Genomic DNA, 19,736 nt, shown 5'->3' with positions numbered 1-19,736 from the left:
TGTGCAAAATGGCATTTACAAATACTATTAGTCACTCTTAGTGTTTGGATGAAGGTGGACATCCTTCATTTCATGCCTGTTATTGCCAGAGAAAACCCATGCCTACGGTGCCAGACAATACCACAGAAATTAAGCTTATGAAAGTATAAGGCCCTATAATGATGTGAATTCAGCAAAAACTCAGATGAAGATCTTATTCTGACTCGGAAGACCAGAATCTTAGTTGGGATTTCTTCTCTTTATGTATGCTTTCGATGACATGATAAGTTGGCAATCTTTGTTTTAGTTTGCCGTTCCTATAGACAGTTTTCAGGTGTGCTTGAAATATGTTTAATTAGCACGTGTTGCTCTTGTTCAATGATAAAATGTTTCAAGTTATAAATCTTCGGATAACTATGAAGCTCAGATCATCCGGGGCACATCAACCTCATCTTGCTATATGAATGAATGGAAGATCTTGGTAATATAACTATAATTTTTGTTTTGGATGTAGATGCATATTATAAATTTCTTTATATATATATAAGCTCTTGATCAGATTTATTTCACAAGTGTGTTTTGAAAAGATATCAGGGGGAATCAAGGACCACTTTTGAGGAAGTTGAAGGAGAAGCTCCTGAGTTCGGACCGGTTGGACCCTCTCTTTAGCCCCCATTGTGAGTTTCCAATGATGTTTCAGGGTTAGGACCTGTCAGAACCTCTCTCATTTTAATAACACAGACTTTCGGTGAAAACATTGTTTCATTTCCTTCCTTTTTGTTTCAAAAGTTTCCTGTTTTTCATTCTATATCATAAAAGACGATCCAGCATTTTCCAAAATCTAATGATCCCTTTCGCAGGACAAGAAAGCCTACTGCTTGCTAAACAAAAACAAAAACACAGTGGTGTAAAATCAAATAATAATCCAACATTGATCGACAGTTGATTCTTCATTGCTTCCCTGGCCTTTATCAGTCCGACATGTTTCCTTTCTGTGCTTGCTTTTTATTTTTGAATTCCCTCATATATTACTGAAAACTGCAATAATTTAACTGAAAATTTAACTAGATTGCTTTACATATATTATGATAAATTATCTTTATTAATCAAGTCATCTTTATTAGTGCACATATTAAATGATATAGTTTTAGAATGCTAAATGTCTAGATAACTAAACATTTGTTAAAAAAAATGTTAAATTTATTTTGATTGGCCCCCATATAAAAGAAAATAACTAATAAATTATTATGTTGATTAAAGCATGTACAAGGAACAGAAAATCAATGGATCAACCCTATTATTTTTATTTGAAGATGACATTTGAATGGTCTGAAAAGTTAGGAAGAGAACAAACCTAAAAAGGCAAGCCTCCTTAACCACAAAGACAACTCCAAAAGCTATCAATTATCCCTATGAAAATATATAGGAAAATATATATAGGCCAAATTGAGTTTTAAGAAAAACACACATTAAATCTTGCTAAGTTCTATGAATTTTTTTTTTTAAGAGTTTCTAGTTATTTTTTTATTCTAATGCTTCCATGTAGAATATATGAGGTCTTTTTTTTAATTGATAATAAAAATATCAAGATTAGACAAATTACTATTACTATTTGATTAAAGAATTATTTTTAAACATAGCTTGGTTATCTATATGTTATTTTGAAACATAAAATTTTATTATATAAATATATTATAATTTCCTTTAACTCCCTTATAGGTTGTTGTAGACACCATTTTAAGTTCATGAAATTAAACATGCATACTTGTAAAAATATTTTATTTTATTAAATTATATGATTAAGTACAATCTCTATTTAAAATATTCATACAAAAAAATAATCATATGATTCTTTCTTAATTTATTTATGAAATCAAACCAATATTTATGCTTTACAAGAATATGAATCTATATGTGTATTGCAAAACCAGATTTGATCCATGTTTTGTAAAATACCTTTAATTTATCTTTAAAATATTATTGAAAAATTCTTAAGAATTGTGTAGGCTTAATCTAATATAATTTTATTTTTTTAGATTTCAAGTGTAAATAAAGGAGACTAGAAAGCTCTTCTCTTGAAAAACTTGTTTAAAAAGAAAAATTATTGAAAAACTTTTATAGAATGTTTTAGTTTGATCCAATAAAAATTTATTTTTTGTAAACTTTAAATGTATATAAAAGAGTCTCGACAGTCTCTTAAAGAATTTGTTACTTGAAAATCTTGTATTTTAAATTTTTTTTATAGCCTTTGTTATTAACGTTACATCTTATTTTAAAAGTCTTGTAGTCCGTAATCCATTGATGGAATGATGCAATTTGTTCATGCTGAAGAATTTTGATCCCCTTTCTCTCTCTCTTCCTTTGGCAACGGTGCTTCCATTTACAATTCCTTTCCTTCCTTTACTGTAATGGCTTTCGTGTCTTCACTTGTTAATTTCTTTCTTTCCCTGACGTCCAGCATGAGACTAGGGGTGAAAAAAAATTAAAAAATTATTTAAATTTAATTACACTAATTAATTTTTTTTAAAAAAGATAAAACTAGTAAACTTTAACCAAACCAAACTTTCTAATAAAGTTTTTTTTTTTTTCTAACCTAATAACCCTATTAGGGAGTAGCCGCCCGCTTGAGTCCACATAGTCCCAAACAATCAATTCTTCTTCTTCATTCTTGAATTAATATCGTGAAGTATTTATCGAGTCATTATCAATATCAAGCAACCACCCCCACCCAAGCTTCCATGAATGATATGTCACACTCAACTTTTCAATTTACATCTCTTATTCTAGCATTCTAGTTAGTATCATTTATTTCATCGTGTCTGTTGGATTAGGTACAAATGATATAATTTTTTATTATATGTTGTACAAGTAGATTTCTCCCTCTTTTTATAAAAATATGCATAAATTTTTAACAAGCCTTTTAATTTAACTTATGTATAAGTTGTCAGAATTTTAATTCCTTTTAATTTAACTTAAACTTATGTATAAGTTGTCAGAATTTTAATGTCCCAGAATGCTCACCACTACCGAGAGGAGCATTGTTTGTTTTACTTACTTTTTTTTTTGTCATAACAAGTTTCAAATGCAAATGAAAATCCAATTCAGTTTTTTTGGTTTTTGATATTAAAAAATTAAATTAAATGGAATTAAAATTGGTTGGTTAGAACTAGTTTCAGTTTAAATTTTTTTAAAAATAAAATTATTTTATTGTTTTTATATATAAAAACTAAACCAAATAAAAAATAATAACATTTAAATTAGACAAAGGGAAAAATAATCTCAAATAATGATAGCCGACTTTGCTTAAATAAATTAGGAAAAATTATTTTCTCAATGAGGCAAAATTTCACAAGCTTTGCTATAAAAGCAAGTGGCAAGGGCATTAATAGTATCCCTTTATTTTTTGAAAAATAAACATAGATAATCCATGATGATGTTTTAAAATTCAAAATATATAATTAATAAATTATTTAGTATGTAAGATAATGGTTAATTAATATATTCAAGTACTTGAATTTTTTTTCTTATCTAAAGAACTCCAGGTTTATAGTAGAAAACATGAATACTTACAAAAATAGTTTCAATCAAGGGACTTAAAAGACACTTTGATAATAAAGTTTGTATATTTATGAAAGATATTAAATGACTAAAGACAATAAATTATTTAAAAGAGCTTTAAATTTAAGAAATAAATATGTTTGTTCTTGAGTTTTAAGTTGATTAATGCTCTAAAATCTAAGTATTTTTATCTTAAAATATAAAAAGTTATGAACATTTTACCTGGATGGTTCAAAAGATACTTATACCCCCTGCACCTTGTTGTTTTTAGGGAAAAGAAAGACTAGAAAGTCTTCTGTCTTTGGTAATATTAACGGGAGACAAATATCTCTTATATATATCATTAATGAAATAGTAAATATGATAGATTTCTTAAGAGATCTTATATATACCTATAAGTATAGGGAAATCATTACCTAAATATAAACAATTATTCTAAATGGATAGGCATGATGGTTTATCATATATTTAATACTTATATTTTAGATGATCATCCAGGATTAGACATATAGTTTTAGGGCTTGATAATATCCAAGTTCTTTGGATCTAACATGTTTATCAAACCCATGTTTTCTTAAACTTGGTTGATTAGCAAGTCCAAGGTTTTTTAGTCTAGCTTATTCTTCAGGTCCACATTTCATTTCACTTTATTGACTGCCAAGTACAAGTACTTTGAGTTTGCTATGTTCACCAGATTAATGTTTCTTTGCACTTGGTTAAAGGTCACGTCCAAGTTTTTTAGGTCTGGCATGCTCATTAGATCCATATTTATTTGGAGCTTGGGTAAATGTCAAGTCCAAGTGCTTTTGGTCTATTATATTTGTCAAAGTCATATTACCTTATATTTAATTGACTATCAAACCCAAGTATTTTGAGTTTGATATGTTTGTCAAACATTTAAGAAGAATTTTATTCATAAAAATATTAAATAAAAGTTAACTCATTAGTTTCCCCACTCAAAGACTTTAATGTGTGATCTTGCATTAATGGCTTAAGAGATTTTAAAGGAGACAATCGATCAGTATATGTCTTGTCTTTCTTTAGAAAAAAGCAATAATGCTTTATAGATCTAAAAATATTTCTAGAGAAAAGAAAAGGAGTTTTGGAAAGACCACCCAATGACACGCACTAAATATTACAGGCTTTTGGTCTTTCTAGGATTATAGATGAGTTATTATCTTTATTGCATTCCTATCTTTCTATTTTCTTGTACTTTTCTTAAACCTTTTTTTTAAGATTTCTTGTCTTAGTTATTTATAATATTTTACAAAAACAGAGCAAATTGATAGCAAAGAGGAATTTATTGACTAGGTAAACCAAATCATTTTTTTTTGTTATTTTGTAAAACCTTCATTAATATTTTCTTTCTTTTATCATTATAACTTCTAGAAAAGAAAAAAAAATATATATCTCCTGAAGATGATTTTAGTTTCAGGCTTGAAACTAAAACCACTCATCAAAGATCTTTGATCATAAGAATTGGCCATAGATTTAAGAGGGATAGTGTCTAACTTTTTTTTACTAAAAAAAGAGCTAAGAATATTCCCCAAGAGGATTCAAACCTGAAGGGACAATTAAGATTGTCTAGGACTCTTGTGGATAACATACACAGTTTAGTGACTTGGGACAAAGTATCATTAGCTAATGCTAGTCAGCTAAAAGATTATACTATGATGGTCCCTAAAGTTGGTGACTATATCCCTCAAGTCACCACTAAATATGATGAGGGTAATATTATCATTACAACCCCTATATATCTATATGAGTTTGGATACTTGTTTTCTGTATAGGGATTTATAAAGGATATTCTAAGGTACTACAATTTTAATCCTACTCAAATTCATCCTAATGGATATATTATTTTATTCTCATTTGAAAAATCATTGAGGATTTTGAACTAGGAGCCTTTGGTTAGATTATTTAGACAGTGTTATACATTAATCAATAGCCTTGAAGAGGGATCTTCAATCCCTTGGTTTTTTACTTTTATCAATAGACAAAATGGACTAATGAAACAAACCATAAGGAAAAAGTCCTTTTAATAAAAAAAATAGAGGGAGCTAAAGTAATAGTGAGGTATACTAGTTTAGCTAGACCTTAAAATGGGTAAACCCATACCTAAGCTAAGCTAAGTTATATTATGCTTGTTTTTAATAATAAAAGTACCTGTTATACTTTTGTTAAAATTTACCTAAACCAGTATATATGTATTTGTTGTAAAAGACTACTAATTCTAATACAGTGATTTAAGATTTGGGCTTAGCAACAAAACATAATCCTTAATTTTAGAATATAGATATTGGACTTGAAGGATGGTAATAATCAATTAGGCTTTGGTTCATTTTCTTTGGTTAAGATTGAAATGGGCTTGATGTCGTTACTCTTAATGGGTTTATATAGAATTATATTGATCTAGCCCAAATATACTTGTTGTATCAAAAGTTAAAAACATGAAAATAGGATCATAAATATAGAATCAACTTGTTTACCCTTAATGCGACATATAAGGAAAAGTCTAATTAGGATTTACAACTCGTTGGCTAATTTTGAGTTATAAGAAAGTTCAAATCATTTTCAAGTTAAGATAGGCATGGACACAAAAATCAACATTCACATACATAGTTTCTTACCTTTAAGTGACATATAAAATAAAATATAATTATAAATTACAATTCCCGATTCAACTTTGAGTTACAAGAAAAATGCAAATCATGCAAGAAGTAAAAATATAAAAATATATACACTACATCAATATTTACAATATGAAATCATTTACTCTTACTATGATATCCGACAAGAAATATGAATAACATTCATAAATCTTAGACCAATTTTGAATTATGAAAAATCTAAATCAATTTACAATCCTAGTAAAAACATCAAGAACAAATTCATAGATTAATCAAATCAAAAACAAATTCATCATAATTCAAAAACCAATAACATGTTAAAAATTAGTCAAAATAGATAATTCAATGTGTTAAGGGTTTAAAAAGATCTTCAAAGGCTATGAATATCTTTCATAACACACTAGAAATAAAATTGATAATATCATATAAGAATCACAAGGTGTTGCTACCAGTGATACGTGGATCCATACATTGATAAGAGTTTGAGAGCATGACTTGTCGGATTAGGTGTACCTTCTTCTCTTCTTTCTTTTTGTGTTGGTTATTAAGCCTATTTTTACCAAAAAAAAAAGAGATCATCACACCAAAAATTGGAGAACATGACTTGTTGGATTAGGTGTACCTTCTTCTCTTTTTTCTTTTTGTGTTGGTTATCAAGCCTATTTTTACCAAAAAAAAAGAGATCATCACACCAAAAATTTCAAGTTTTTTTTAATTTTTTTTCCTTGTTAAGTTTTTGTAGATTATTGTTATAGTTATTGCTTTTGTAGATGGCTACGTGCATGGCGATGAAGAAAAGGGATTGAGGTTGTTATATCATAGGTTTAAAGAAAAAAAAAAAAAGCAATTGTTTAACAGGCTTAATTAATAAAGAGAAAGTTGATCGATGAAGATAGTGTCTCTAGTCAATAGGAAGAGAAGATTAGGATGATGATAATTGTTATGGTTGGGGCTAATTGGTTAAAGCATGATAAAAGGGAATTGAAAGTGGCGATTAAGGTAAACAATAATTGGAAAAGAGGGATTTTTTCCCCTTTTTTTCTTTCTTTTCTCAGTCTCACTTCTTGTTCTTGTTCTGGAGAGAAGCTTAAACTTTTATATTTATTTTGGTCTTTATTTTTCTTACTTTTCCATCATTTCACTTGTAATTTATTTTTTGAAGTTTTCTTATTAAAACAATATTAAATAATGGATTATGACAATAACAATAATTATTTTATAAGCTCTTGTGACACAAATATATATTTATCTTTAAATATCAACTAATATCTATATTTATATATATATATATTGTAATTTAGCTGTATATTCTTAAATTTTATTTTAGATAAATTTTGATTATTCTATACTTAGAAAAAACTAAATATTTTAATTATGATTTATCAAAATTTGTATAGCATTTTTGAAATTCTAAACATCAAATAATTAATCACATTCAGCAAAAAGTCTTAATATTTTTTATATAAAAATAAAAATAATTTATTAAATATTGTTGAAGAATATTTAATATATAGTTGAATAATGCACATGGAAAGCAAATAGGAAGTTAAACTAGTTTACCCTTAAATTTGTATAAGTAGAAGTTTTTGGGGATCAAAAACAAAAACTTTCCTACAACAAAGCAATGATTAACATGAGCAACAAAAACATTCAGCCCCAAAAGTTTTTTGGGTCAAATTTAGGCAACAAAGTAATGTAAATTTGTTGATTTGGGTTTAAAAGTTACAATTACTTTCAAAATAGGCCTTAATAAACCAATCTTGGTATGACTTCGGGTCAACCCGGGCCCAAATTTCACAAACCAGTTCTACTCTCTCTCTCTCTCTGACATTAACCTTTTGCTAAGCCACTGCTGCTGCAGTTTTCCAGGTGAGAGGAAACAATCAATCAAAGAAATGGAAGACATTGAAGATTTGCTGATTGGTAATGGAAGTGGGTCTCCTCCTGGATTCAGGTTGCCACTGAACGCAGTTGGAGTAAACCTCAAAAAGAACAAGAACAAGCCGAAACTGCATGCCAAGCAACTTTCTGAAACCCCTATCTCTTCCAAGATTCCTGGCACTCAGGTCCTTTCTCTCTCTGTTTAAATTTATGCATGTTCATTATATTTTTTTTATGAGTATCTGTTAGTCTTAGTATGTTTTTTTTATTTCCTTAAACAAATGTTGTCTTGGTCCAGACAATATATATCAAGACTTTTGGATGCTCCCATAATCAGGCAAGTTTTATGCTTTTCTTTCGAATTCTTTAATCTTTTCCATTTAGATGTTATGAAGTGGTTTATTGATGCTTTACAAGAGATGTATTACACGGATTTGGCGGATGCTTAATTTCCAGTAGTTAGGACCTTATCTTGGTTTTTGGTTTGGGGGTTGTTACATGAAGAATTCTGTTGGAAATATCGAGAGCACTTTTTATGGATACTCAGATTTTTTATTTTGGGATATTAAACTGAACTTTCAATTTGTGAAGAACTAAAGTTTTCAATCTGTTTTGGTGGATTTTGTTTTGATCTATGAGTTACTAGTTTGCTATGATTAATGAAGGTCGGATCTGAAACTATTTATCATGGGAAAGGTGAAGCTTTGCTGTGTTTTGCTATGAAAGGCAGTACCAGGTGTTGTTGCGATTGTAATCTTATGGCAATTAAGTCATAAATAAAGTGTTTTAGTAGTTAAACTGTAAAAAATACCGACTTGTCCTAGCATTATGGATTATTGACCTTGAACTATAAGCTAAGCATTTCTTTGTTGGCTATGTATATCACCATTCACCAGCAGTTTTTTTGTATCGGAGTTTGATAATGTGAACTCCTTTTTAGTTCCTTCCAATTAGTTTTCTCACAGTTGATAATGGTGGCAGAGTGATAGTGAATATATGGCCGGACAACTTTCATCATTTGGTTATTCATTATGTGATAGTCCTGAGGAGGCAGACCTGTGGCTGATCAATACGTGAGTTCTTCATTTGTCCTGTGTTATCTATTAATTTTTATGAGAATGATTGAACCGTGCTGCGATCAGGTGGACTATATGTTTCTTTTACTGTTATATTGTTCCATGGTTGGTGATTGGTGATGCCCACAAGTTATTGTTTGATAGACAACTTGTAATAGTTTTGAATGTCTATGCATTGACAGATGTGGAACTTCAAATTTTGTCTTTGCTGTGCTCATTTCATCCTTTTCACACATTTATTATCAAATTTTTAAGTAAAGTCTCAAATTGGCTAAGTTACTAGCTATCTGGATATGGCTGTAGATATCTGGGGTAGAATTCATGCCCTCAGTCTGTCAGGGCTATCATAGTGCTGAATAGTTATAGGTACTCTGTTCTGTGTTCCTCTGCCAGTATGAATCCTACCCTTTTTCTAGCATAAAGAAAAACATTATTTGTTCATTCAACTTCTTCTTATTACTGGAGCATCAAATGATTCATATTACCTAATGCAGATGTACTGTAAAATCACCAAGTCAATCTGCCATGGACACTCTAATATCAAAGGGTAAAAGTGCAAAAAAGCCACTGGTGGTGGCTGGGTGTGTGCCTCAAGGAAGTCGAAATGTGAAAGAATTAGAAGGAGTCAGTATAGTTGGAGTCCAGCAAATAGATCGTGTAGTTGAAGTTGTAGAGGAGACTTTAAAAGGTCATGAAGTGCGGCTTTTGAACCGCAAGACTTTGCCAGCACTTGACCTCCCCAAGGTGTAAAGTCTAGATTTGAAGTGTAATGTTTTTACATTTTCTTCAATGAGGTTCTTTAACGTTGATGTTTTTTTTAATGAGCAGCTCTATTTCTCGTGACAGGTGCGAAAGAACAAATTTATTGAGATTCTTCCCATTAATGTTGGGTGTTTGGGGGCCTGTACTTATTGCAAGACAAAGCATGCCCGTGGACATTTAGGGAGCTACACTGTTGATAGCCTTGTAAGTTCATGACATGGACAACTGATATATATTGCTGCTATCTGAATTTTTTTTGGTTTTATTATTGAAACTCCATCTGCAGGCAGGGCGTGTAAAAACAGTTATAGATGATGGAGTAAAGGAGATATGGTTGAGTAGTGAAGATACAGGAGCTTATGGTAATATTTTGATGTTTCTATTATTGTGTATGTCGCTGATCCGAAATTTTTCTTCTTAGAAATCTTGTTTCTACAGGACATTTTGTTAAAATGATTTTGCCACACATCATTCAGTGGTCTATTAGCAACCATTGCTCTTCTTTGCCATGTTACTGTTTGAAGATGCTGCTGGTCATTTACATTTCTAATCCCTAAACTAGAGAAATAATAAGTGAGAAATAGATCTACTGCTTACTAATAAGGAAAAATAATTATAAAATTTACCATGTTCATATCATCTAGTGAAATAGATTATTGATGCTCTGCAGACAGATTTTTGTTCCATGACTAGTGAAAAATCTATCATGCTTAGAAAAATAAATAAGATGAAATGTTAATTGTACCAGTTCTTCACAATACAAGGTGTTGAACAGATTTAATTTCTTAAAATCTTACAGGTCGCGACATTGGGATTAATCTTCCAATTTTGTTGAATGCTATTGTTGCTGAACTTCCTTCTGATGCAAGCACAATGCTTCGAATTGGGATGACAAATCCACCTTTTATTCTGGAGCACTTGAAAGAGATAGCAGAAGTTCTGCGCCATCCATGTGTATACTCCTTTCTTCACGTGCCAGTGCAGTCTGGTAGTGATGCCATTTTGACAGTAAGTCCCTATATTGCTAATCTTTTCTTTTTAGTGCTGCTAGTAGCTTCTCCCTAACCTGTAACAGTGATTCCAGCTGTAATTGTATAATTTATGTAAGGGTAGCTACTAGAGAATATCATTGTAAGAGCCCTTATGTTGATATAACTGTTCTTGTTGACAGGCAATGAATCGAGAATACACTGTGAATGAATTCAGGACTGTGGTTGATACCTTGATTGAGCTAGTTCCAGGGATGCAGATTGCTACCGATATAATATGTGGATTCCCTGGTTAGTTTGCAGACTCAATTTCCACTTCGTGGTCCTTTTTGCATACTTATATTCAAGTCTCACCTTGCTAAATGTATATTTCTAGAACAGTATGACATAAAAGTTATTGGTACCCTTTCAAGTGAAATTACTCAAGTGAATTATCCTGAAATGACATTTGTAATTTCTAGATGGTGAAATCATATGTCACTAGAATTTTTGGTACTCCATTGGTTTGGTAATTTTTTACTTTTTCTAGCTTTTCAAAGTCAATATAACTTCGCATAGTTTTTTTTTTCAATATTATATTAGTTGATCTTTAACAAAAAGGTTGCAATAAAATATTAACTGTAAAGTTTCTAAAATTTAATTTTTGAATTTTTTTTGTCAAAAAAATTCAATAAAAAAGAGGTCAGAGTTAAAAATTGTTGACTCATGGAATTTACGAGGGCAAGGGCATTGGGAGTATTATGGAAGCAAGGCTTTCTTTTTCCTTTTCTTTTTGTTATTTTGGTTATTTTTCCTGAATAACTTAGGAAGAATTGAAGCAGAAATTTGATTATTGAGGGTATTGATGATATTGGATATAAAGGACCCCAATTCTTATTTCAGATTATTTATGAGTGGTGTTGACATTACTAGGAGGAATTACTTACTGGTGATAGAGAGAGTTAAAAAGAAAGTTGGAAGATTCAACAACTTGTCAGGAGTTTGTATTCATATACAACACCCTCTATAATGAGTATTTGGTATTTTAGCTGGATAGTCCTTGACATGACAGACTTTTCTTGGGTTTTGCAGGTGAAACCGATAAAGATTTTTCTCAAACTGTCAACCTTATTAAAGCGTACAAGTTTGCTCAAGTTCATATCTCGCAGTTCTATCCTAGACCTGGTATGCTGTTGATGACTTCACATTTTGCTTAGATTTTATCATTTCCCTTCTAATTATGTTTTAGCCTGGTGTTGCTCAGTGTACTTGATTTTTTTTTCCCCATGTTTTTTTATTCTTTTCTTTTGGTTTCATCAAATGTACAATGAGTAGCAATTGGGAAAAGTTTTACATTTCATTGAAGAAAAACAGCATTTATTTCTTTTTGCACCGTGAGTGTCTGTGAGTGTCTGCTGTGTTATGAAAAACAGCATTTATCTGTTATGATAGCTCGTCTCTCTGTTATTTCACTTTGACATCTAGTATGTCCTGTTCACTGTGAGTGTATTATGAAAATTTATGTGGTACCCGTGCCATAATGGACTCTGTGTAATTTTATCAACTTTTTGGTTATTTTCTATCTTAAATCTGCTTTCTGATTCCAGGGACACCTGCTGCAAGGATGAAGAAGGTTCCAAGTAACATAGTGAAGCAAAGAAGCCGTGAATTGACTACTGTGTTTGAAGCTTTCACTCCTTACAATGGAATGGAGGGCAGAGTGGAAAGAATATGGATAACAGATATCGCCACTGATGGAATTCACTTGGTAAGATGAAAGCATTTAAATGAAACACTCTGGTTCTAAGGCGTCATGGAAAGGTTACTAGGATTCATGTTAAATGTTTTTCTGATATGTTTCGTATGATCTGCTCGCTTCTCTTTAAATTTGAGAGCCCCCTCCCCCCACCCTCACTTCCTTTCATAGCTTAGTTCAAATGGAGAACTTTGTTCCTTTTGTTTTCTTTTCTTTTTTTGAATTGAATGGAGAACTTTATTAGCTTATGATTCAACCTCTTATTTTTGTGTCTGATTAGTTCTTTCATTTCCCAAGGTTGGCCACACAAAAGCATACGTGCAGGTGCTCATAGTTGCTCAAGAAAGCATGCTGGGTACTTCAGCTATTGTTAAGATAACCTCCGTTGGAAGGTGGTCAGTTTTTGGAGAAGTGATTGAGACTCTCAACCAAACAAATCAGAAATCGAAGTCCGTCGAGAAAATGCTCAGCGAGGAAAAATGTTCTCCCTGTTCCGACCCATGTGACAGCTGTGCATGTTCCGGAGAGTCTGAACCTTGTGCTTGTGGACCGGAGAGCTGTGGAGGACAGAGTACTTCAGAGCAAAGTGATGTTTTGCAGAATGACGTGCTTCTAGAAGATCAAAATAGAAGAAATCTCATTGGATGGTTACTACGAAAGCAGAAAAATCAGGCACGGAAAATGGTGGAGAATGGTATTGCGTCTGGATCCCAGAAAAGGCAAGAATGGGCCAAAGGAGCTCCAGAGGAGTGGGGTGTTGTGGATAGGGCACTCCTAGGAGGATTAATTGTCAGCGTTTTTACTACCGTAGCTTTACTGATACATCTTGGATTTAAGACCATGTCATCCAAGTGAGCTTCATGTGTTGCGATTTACTTATCCAATTCTTTGTGGGAGGATTTTCATGAAAGATTTGACGAATATGGGAAATTTTTGTTTTGTAAAAGGCAAGAGTTCTGTTACAATGTCGTTTGAGGAATAGCTGCATATTGCATATCCCTTGGCACTCCTTTCTTTTGCAATGATTATTAATATGCTTAAGCACTTAAGTTTTCTCATTCAAATCTAATACTTGATATTAGAAACTGCTTCACACTGTGTAGCCGTCGCTTTTGTTTTGCCAGCTTTTTTGGGCATTGTTTATCATTCATTAAGTATAAAATATGATTGCTCATAGACAGTACAGAATCTGGAATAAAGAGCAAAAAGAATAGTTGGGTTTCCTACATGGGATTGAAGAAACGTGGGATATGCATATTCAGCAAAAGCGAGATTGTTTTGTGGATTGGGTGTGAGGCAAGAAGTGCCTAGCTGCTTTCCTCCTTTCTTCTGCTATCATGAAATTGGTGGAATTATTTACTAGATCATATTTCCTTGTCCAGAATCAAGTAAATAAAGTGTTGTAAGTCATAGCAGTTTCCAACTCAAAGTAACATATCTGCTCTGGACGGTAATCTCTTGAAGAAGTTGACAGGCACAGAGGGCATCCTGCTCCTGAACCTGGGATGTCGAAGCACGTAGAGTCCAACCAGCACCGCCACTACCTGGAATAGAGTGACATAAATAAGTACAGCCCCGATTAATGAAAAGAGGATAAAGATTGCCGTAGCCCTTGGATCCCTCCAGCTTAGCAGCGCCTGAACTCTTTCCCCTTGGCTTGCCAAATCTCCAACCACTGTCTGCACCCTACCAGCAACACTTCTCATCCTGTCATATCTCATCCTCACAATGTCCGATGGCCGGGATGCTGGGAATGTATCAAATTCCTCATCAAGTTCATCTGGATGGGCGTTGTCTGCCTGTGAGAGCCTAGTATCCATGTGAGGAGGGTGCCTTGGCCTGAACCGATAATTCCATAACCCAATCACAAACAGATAGAGAAAGATTGTGGGCAGTATCAACTCTGGATAGCAAACCAGAATGAAGAACAACACATGCACTAGACATGTTGTTATTGGATTTCTCCAGCAGCAAATGTCATTAAACCATTTACAGACAGCCGTGACCCCTGAAAGCATTGACATCATGCGATGAACATTAGCTTTGCTTCTCCTCAAGCTCCACATATGGTAATCCACATCTAACATGTACTCCACAACTTCACGCCTAAGCGGTGGCTCAGATCTTGACAGCCTTGCTGCCACTATCTGCATTGCCTGGTGGCGGAGCCAATCAATGTGCCTAACAGAAATTGGGTGGTAATAGTGCATTTTGGGAAGCAATGGCATGCCATAGTGAGCCAACATATTAACCCAAGCTGTGCATGTAAACCTTAATGCCAAGTGAAGTTCCCCATGCTTTTTTAATCCAGAAGGGGTAAGAACTAGCAATGGATAGTAATGTGTATATATTCGATCAGTTTCCAAAGTTGATAGCCGAATCCTTACCTTCCCAATTCTCTGATCTCTTGCATCTTCTTTGCTTCCATTAATGTGGCAATTGTCAAAGACACCAATGGTGATCACAGTGCAAGGATCATAAACATCCCAAGTATACTGCTCATTCCAACGAGGATTCAGAGTATCGAGAATTGTTCTGGTTCGAATCCATTTGTTGCCATATTTGGACACACAATACGCATCAGTAGTCCTGCCATCCTTTCCCTTCAATGGCAGCAGATTTCGTGCACTGAGAATCCCAAGTTCAAGGATTCCAATATTTTGCTTCCTCAGGTGCTTGGATGACGGCTGCAGATCACTGCTAAAATGCGTAGACTCATCAAGGACGTGATACCCTGCATCTAAACAGAGACAGAGTAGGATCTTGCTTGAGAATTTATCTTTCTTCTTGTCACCCTCTTCTATGAACGAAGGCCTGAGGAGACTGAACCAGCGAGGATCTGGGAGCTTATGCGTCTCCAGTCTTGTTGGTACCTCCCTAACTGATAAAATGACCCTTCCCAGTATCTCATCCTTGCCTTGTCCTATCCTGTCCTCAACAGACACAATTATGAAATCCTCAAAAGGCTCAGACACAACAAGTATAAGCTCATCATTCCAAATTGGATTAATGGTTCGCATCTGCGAAGTCTTAGTGACCCTTAACTGATTACCAAGTTGAACTTTTACATACACATCTGGCAAGCGGCCCCTATCGGAGGGGACCAGATCTTGGGCTTCAATGACATGAACTCGAAGGTAATACAGCTTCGGCGAAAAGTAGACCTTCGATCGTGTGTTGGAAAGGTTCGTATGACTAATGTCATGAGCATCACTATGCCATGCCTCAGGAAATGACTCATCAGCCTGTGTTCCCATCCAAACTGCAAGCATAATCTCTCCTCTGGTCTTGATCCCCTTCTTGTCCTCCAATATGTACCACTGAGGAGCCAGAGGACTATCCGGTGGCACTCGAAGAGGGACTTCCGACAGATCAAAAAAAACTCTGCCCACAAAATCATCCTTGCCAAAATCCTTATCCTTCACAGTAACTTCAAGTAAATTGGACTGCAATCTATCCTTTGCGAATGCAAAAATTTGCGTCCACACCGGGTTTTGGTTCTTCTCCAAGTATTTAGTCTTTCCTTTATAGTTCCCCAGCTTAACTTCAACATATGGATCGAGACTCCCAGAAACATCCATAACAGGAAGATCTCTGGCCTTAACCACACTCACATACAAGTAATGCATCTGCTCCACCAAATCATAAGTACTTGCCATCTTGTCCCATCCTCTGTATCGCATACGTGCAGCCACCGGTGGACTGGTCTCTACCAACAAGAATTCAGGATTCTGCCTAGGCATCTGCATATGCATAGCAGGAGGGGGCCCTGCTCGAGCAAAATCAGTCCTTGTCTCAACTGTAGGAGCCATTTCTTTCATAACGTGAGGCTGAAATCCGAACCCGGTAGACACAGGAGGAGCGGGAGCAGCAGTTGCAGTCCCTATAGTGTGAAAAGTCCTCACTTCTTTATCCTTATTTTTCTTCTTCTTCTTCTTCTCGTGATCATCAATAACATCTTCTTGAAGCATGTTGGTCTTGATTTCTTGAGATACTGGAGTTGCTTCAGTCTCAATATTGCCAGCATTTGTCGGAGGAGGAGGAGCAGGAGGGTGGCTTCCATCATGTGCTGCATAAATCTTGAGTGCTATATCACCTTTGACATGCGAAAAGGGGCCACGTTTATCAAGAGGATATCTCTGAGGATCAATGGCCTCGGAATCAGATAATAAAGGCACAGAGATTCCAGAGATCCTAACACAACCAAGAAAGTTCTTGTGGTGGCCGCCTTTTCGATCATTGTACACCACTACTTCAATGGTCTTGTTGGGAAGATCTCTTGGGTTTCTTACATTGAAAACAAGCTTTTCATTCCAAATAGGGTTAAGTTCCTGAGGCTTGGTTTGGGTCTTCTGTCTTTGCTCATCAAATTCTACCTCTACGTAAGGACTGGCTGAACCATGGCCATCTTTGGGCATAAGGTCACAAGCATCGTGAACTTCTACTACTAGTATGGTCATGGTGTGATGGTAGTTGAGGGAGAGGCTTGAAGGGGTTCGTAAGATCTGCTCGGGCAATAATTTGTTAGCTAAAAACGAAAGGAATGGAGGCGGTGGGTGGTGAAAGAGTGGGGGTTGGAGATGAGGCGCTTAGTTTTGGAGTACGAAGACAGGAACATGAGTGGGGATAGAGGCAGATTCTGGTGGGCACACTTTAACATTTCGTAATCTTATCAAGTGTGAAGGGTCTTGATTTTCTTCGATAGGGAGAGAAAGAGGTTGCTGTTCTTGGTGTTAGTCTCCCTATGCAATTATAATGTGGGGACTTGATGAAGATAACGCATCGGTGAGGCAAATTAACTCTTGAGTTGAAAATAATCAATTCATTCATGATCCTGATGGAGGTTTTTTTTCTAAAAGCAATCCCTGATCTCTTGTTTTCAAGGTATTATGGAGATCCATTATTAATTCATCCATGGAGATTGTCTAGTCCTTTAGCCTAAAAGGTCAGCAAAGCAGATCAGATTGATTCTCCCTTTGTGCATCACATCCACTTTCTGCTCATCTTTTTGCATAATATTGAATCCACACTCTTTAACACGGCAGAACGATTAAAAAAGTTTTTAAACTTCACCCGACTGATATCATATCGGCGAATTGAGGCACGAGGGTAATTGTGTAAACTAATCATCAACCTGAATTCTTTCTCGTTAATGTTATGAACTCAGCCAGCCCCACTTCTACGACCTCTTTATGCTTTTGTCTTTTTCAGAAAAAGAAAAGAGAGAAGAAAACAGCATAGTTGAGAAGATGTGTTGGTAGCATGTCAACAGGTCGGCTTGATTATTCAAGACTTCATCTGAACATTTGCTTAGCTTGAAAGGCTTCTACGACTGAAAGGACAGAGAAAAATTGGAACAGAGGGAATTTCATGACGAAACTTCTCTACTACATCATCCCTGATTGAGTGTAGATTCTTTCTTTTTCATTACCAGCCATGACCTGTCCACCTTCTGTTCGTCCTTGCTTGTGAAACAAATTCAAATTCAAATTCAAGTTCATAATATTCAAGATTCAAGCTTTGACTGATAAAGAAGATATTTATCGAGAAGGCATGTTTCTCAACGTGGTGGATGTTTTTTTTTTAATTGGAAAATATAAATTTATATTTTTTATTCTTTTAAATTTATTTCAACTTTAAAAATTTATATTTTTAAAAAACACAGTTAAATCATATATCCAAACACACCCTAATTCATCAATAATATCTAAATTACATAAAGTTGCTGCTTCTTCTTCTCTTTCCTTTTTTGCCCTTGCCGCTTGCTGCCAAAATGTTTCATTAAGAAATATCTAATTAAAGCAAGTAAATATACATTTCTTACCATTTAATGGTAAATTATAAATTATTTATTTTACATGCCTTAGGCTAGTTGCCAGACCTTAACATGGAGGCAACCTCTCTCTATATATATATTATTATTTACATTTTTTTCTCTTTTTCTTTATTTCTTTTGATCTGCATTATTTTAAAGGCATCTTTAGAAGTCCTGTCCAAAGGGTCCCCCAAACCTTTCACCAAGTTTCCTATGTGGTAAGGGAATAATCCGTGGGTGGAATTTAATATAGTTTTTTTCATTCAACACAGATATACTGACAATTACGGATTAACTATAGAATATATGATTATTAAAGTTTTTTTTAAAAGTATTTTTATTTAAAAATATTTTTAATATTAGTGTATCAAAACAATTGAAAATATTAAAATAAAGTATTAATTTGAAATAAACAAATATTTTTAAAATATAAAAATAAAAGGGAAATATTGGCCATTGATTATGCATACTCCTTGAATTATTGGCCATTGATTATGCATACTCCTTGATGTCTTAACAACAATTGTCAGCTGATCAGACAGTCTTCAGCTTGTTCTATCTGGAACCATGTCACCGACAACTACAAAATTTATGGTACCAATAATAGCCTTCCTTCCTCCAGCCAGCAACCACTGCCTAGCCTGGTTTATACATAAATAAAATTCTTCATTTTCTAGTATTAGAATCTAACAAAAAACTAATGTTAACATTAACTATATATTAATTGCTAATGCTAACATGGCTTTTTTCCTAAAATTTGTGTTTGCTAGATTATGAGTTCAACTCCAACTCTAATGTTAAACTTAATCACAATTTTTCTCTCTTTACATGTATTTAAGAAAAATTATTTCCTAAACACAATCCCAAGGCAATTTAAATATCCCTTGAAAAAAAAAATCCAAACTGTAAATATTTAAAAGGAAAGACCTCAATTTAGTCCTTAGCCTGTATACCTTTCTTCTTAAATTATAGCTTTTATCAATTAAGTTTTGCTCATATTTATCAACTGTTTAAATTGAGTACTTTAAAATAATTTGAATAAGATTAGATTCAGAATTTAATATAAATTTTATGTTATTTAATTTTATGTTATTGAGCATAACTCTAAGTCAAACTGTTGGATGGATCTAAAATTTTACTAGAAGATTTTAGAGGTATTTTTATATGTTGAGGTAAAATTTCAGGTGAGTCAGAAATCAGAAAAGTTTTATGATATCGGTTAAAACAGACTATATAAATTTTGTTATTTATTTTCTTTTAACTTGTGGATTTCTTAATTGGCAAGCATCATTTTCCTACAAGGATGTGATG

At 33.6% G+C, this 19,736-nt stretch overlaps 2 protein-coding genes across 2 annotated transcripts; one reads left to right on the top strand and one right to left on the bottom strand.

Annotated features, from left to right (window-relative positions):
* The first annotated feature begins 7,934 nt into the window (after positions 1 to 7,934).
* Positions 7,935 to 13,691, top strand: LOC105108463 (threonylcarbamoyladenosine tRNA methylthiotransferase-like). Its single transcript, XM_011002782.1, has 11 exons — positions 7,935 to 8,233; positions 8,347 to 8,385; positions 9,030 to 9,121; positions 9,619 to 9,868; positions 9,971 to 10,090; positions 10,173 to 10,248; positions 10,686 to 10,894; positions 11,058 to 11,166; positions 11,947 to 12,039; positions 12,462 to 12,622; positions 12,908 to 13,691. Exons 1-11 carry the CDS (start codon positions 8,063 to 8,065, stop codon positions 13,463 to 13,465), a joined length of 1,878 nt encoding a protein of 625 aa, XP_011001084.1. The 5' UTR covers positions 7,935 to 8,062; the 3' UTR covers positions 13,466 to 13,691.
* A 114-nt stretch (positions 13,692 to 13,805) lies between these two features.
* Positions 13,806 to 17,408, bottom strand: LOC105108462 (C2 calcium/lipid-binding plant phosphoribosyltransferase family protein). Its single transcript, XM_011002781.1, has one exon. The coding sequence runs from the start codon at positions 17,068 to 17,070 to the stop codon at positions 14,035 to 14,037; it is 3,036 nt and encodes a 1,011-aa protein (XP_011001083.1). The 5' UTR covers positions 17,071 to 17,408; the 3' UTR covers positions 13,806 to 14,034.
* Positions 17,409 to 19,736: the final 2,328 nt, after the last annotated feature.

Source organism: Populus euphratica, unplaced genomic scaffold (genome assembly GCF_000495115.2).
Source record: "Populus euphratica unplaced genomic scaffold, PopEup_1.0 scaffold312.1, whole genome shotgun sequence".
NCBI lineage: Eukaryota > Viridiplantae > Streptophyta > Magnoliopsida > Malpighiales > Salicaceae > Populus > Populus euphratica.
The sequence above is the reverse complement of the archived record's forward strand: the minus strand, read 5'-3'. Positions and strand labels throughout refer to the sequence as shown.

Coding starts and splice junctions, on each gene's coding strand:
- LOC105108463 (XM_011002782.1), top strand. CDS start 8,063: ATGGAAGACATTGAAGATTTGCTGATTGGTAATGGAAGTGGGTCTCCT. Junction 8,234..8,346: donor CCAAGATTCCTGGCACTCAG/GTCCTTTCTCTC, acceptor GTCTTGGTCCAG/ACAATATATATCAAGACTTT. Junction 9,122..9,618: donor GACCTGTGGCTGATCAATAC/GTGAGTTCTTCA, acceptor TACCTAATGCAG/ATGTACTGTAAAATCACCAA.
- LOC105108462 (XM_011002781.1), bottom strand. CDS start 17,070: ATGACCATACTAGTAGTAGAAGTTCACGATGCTTGTGACCTTATGCCC.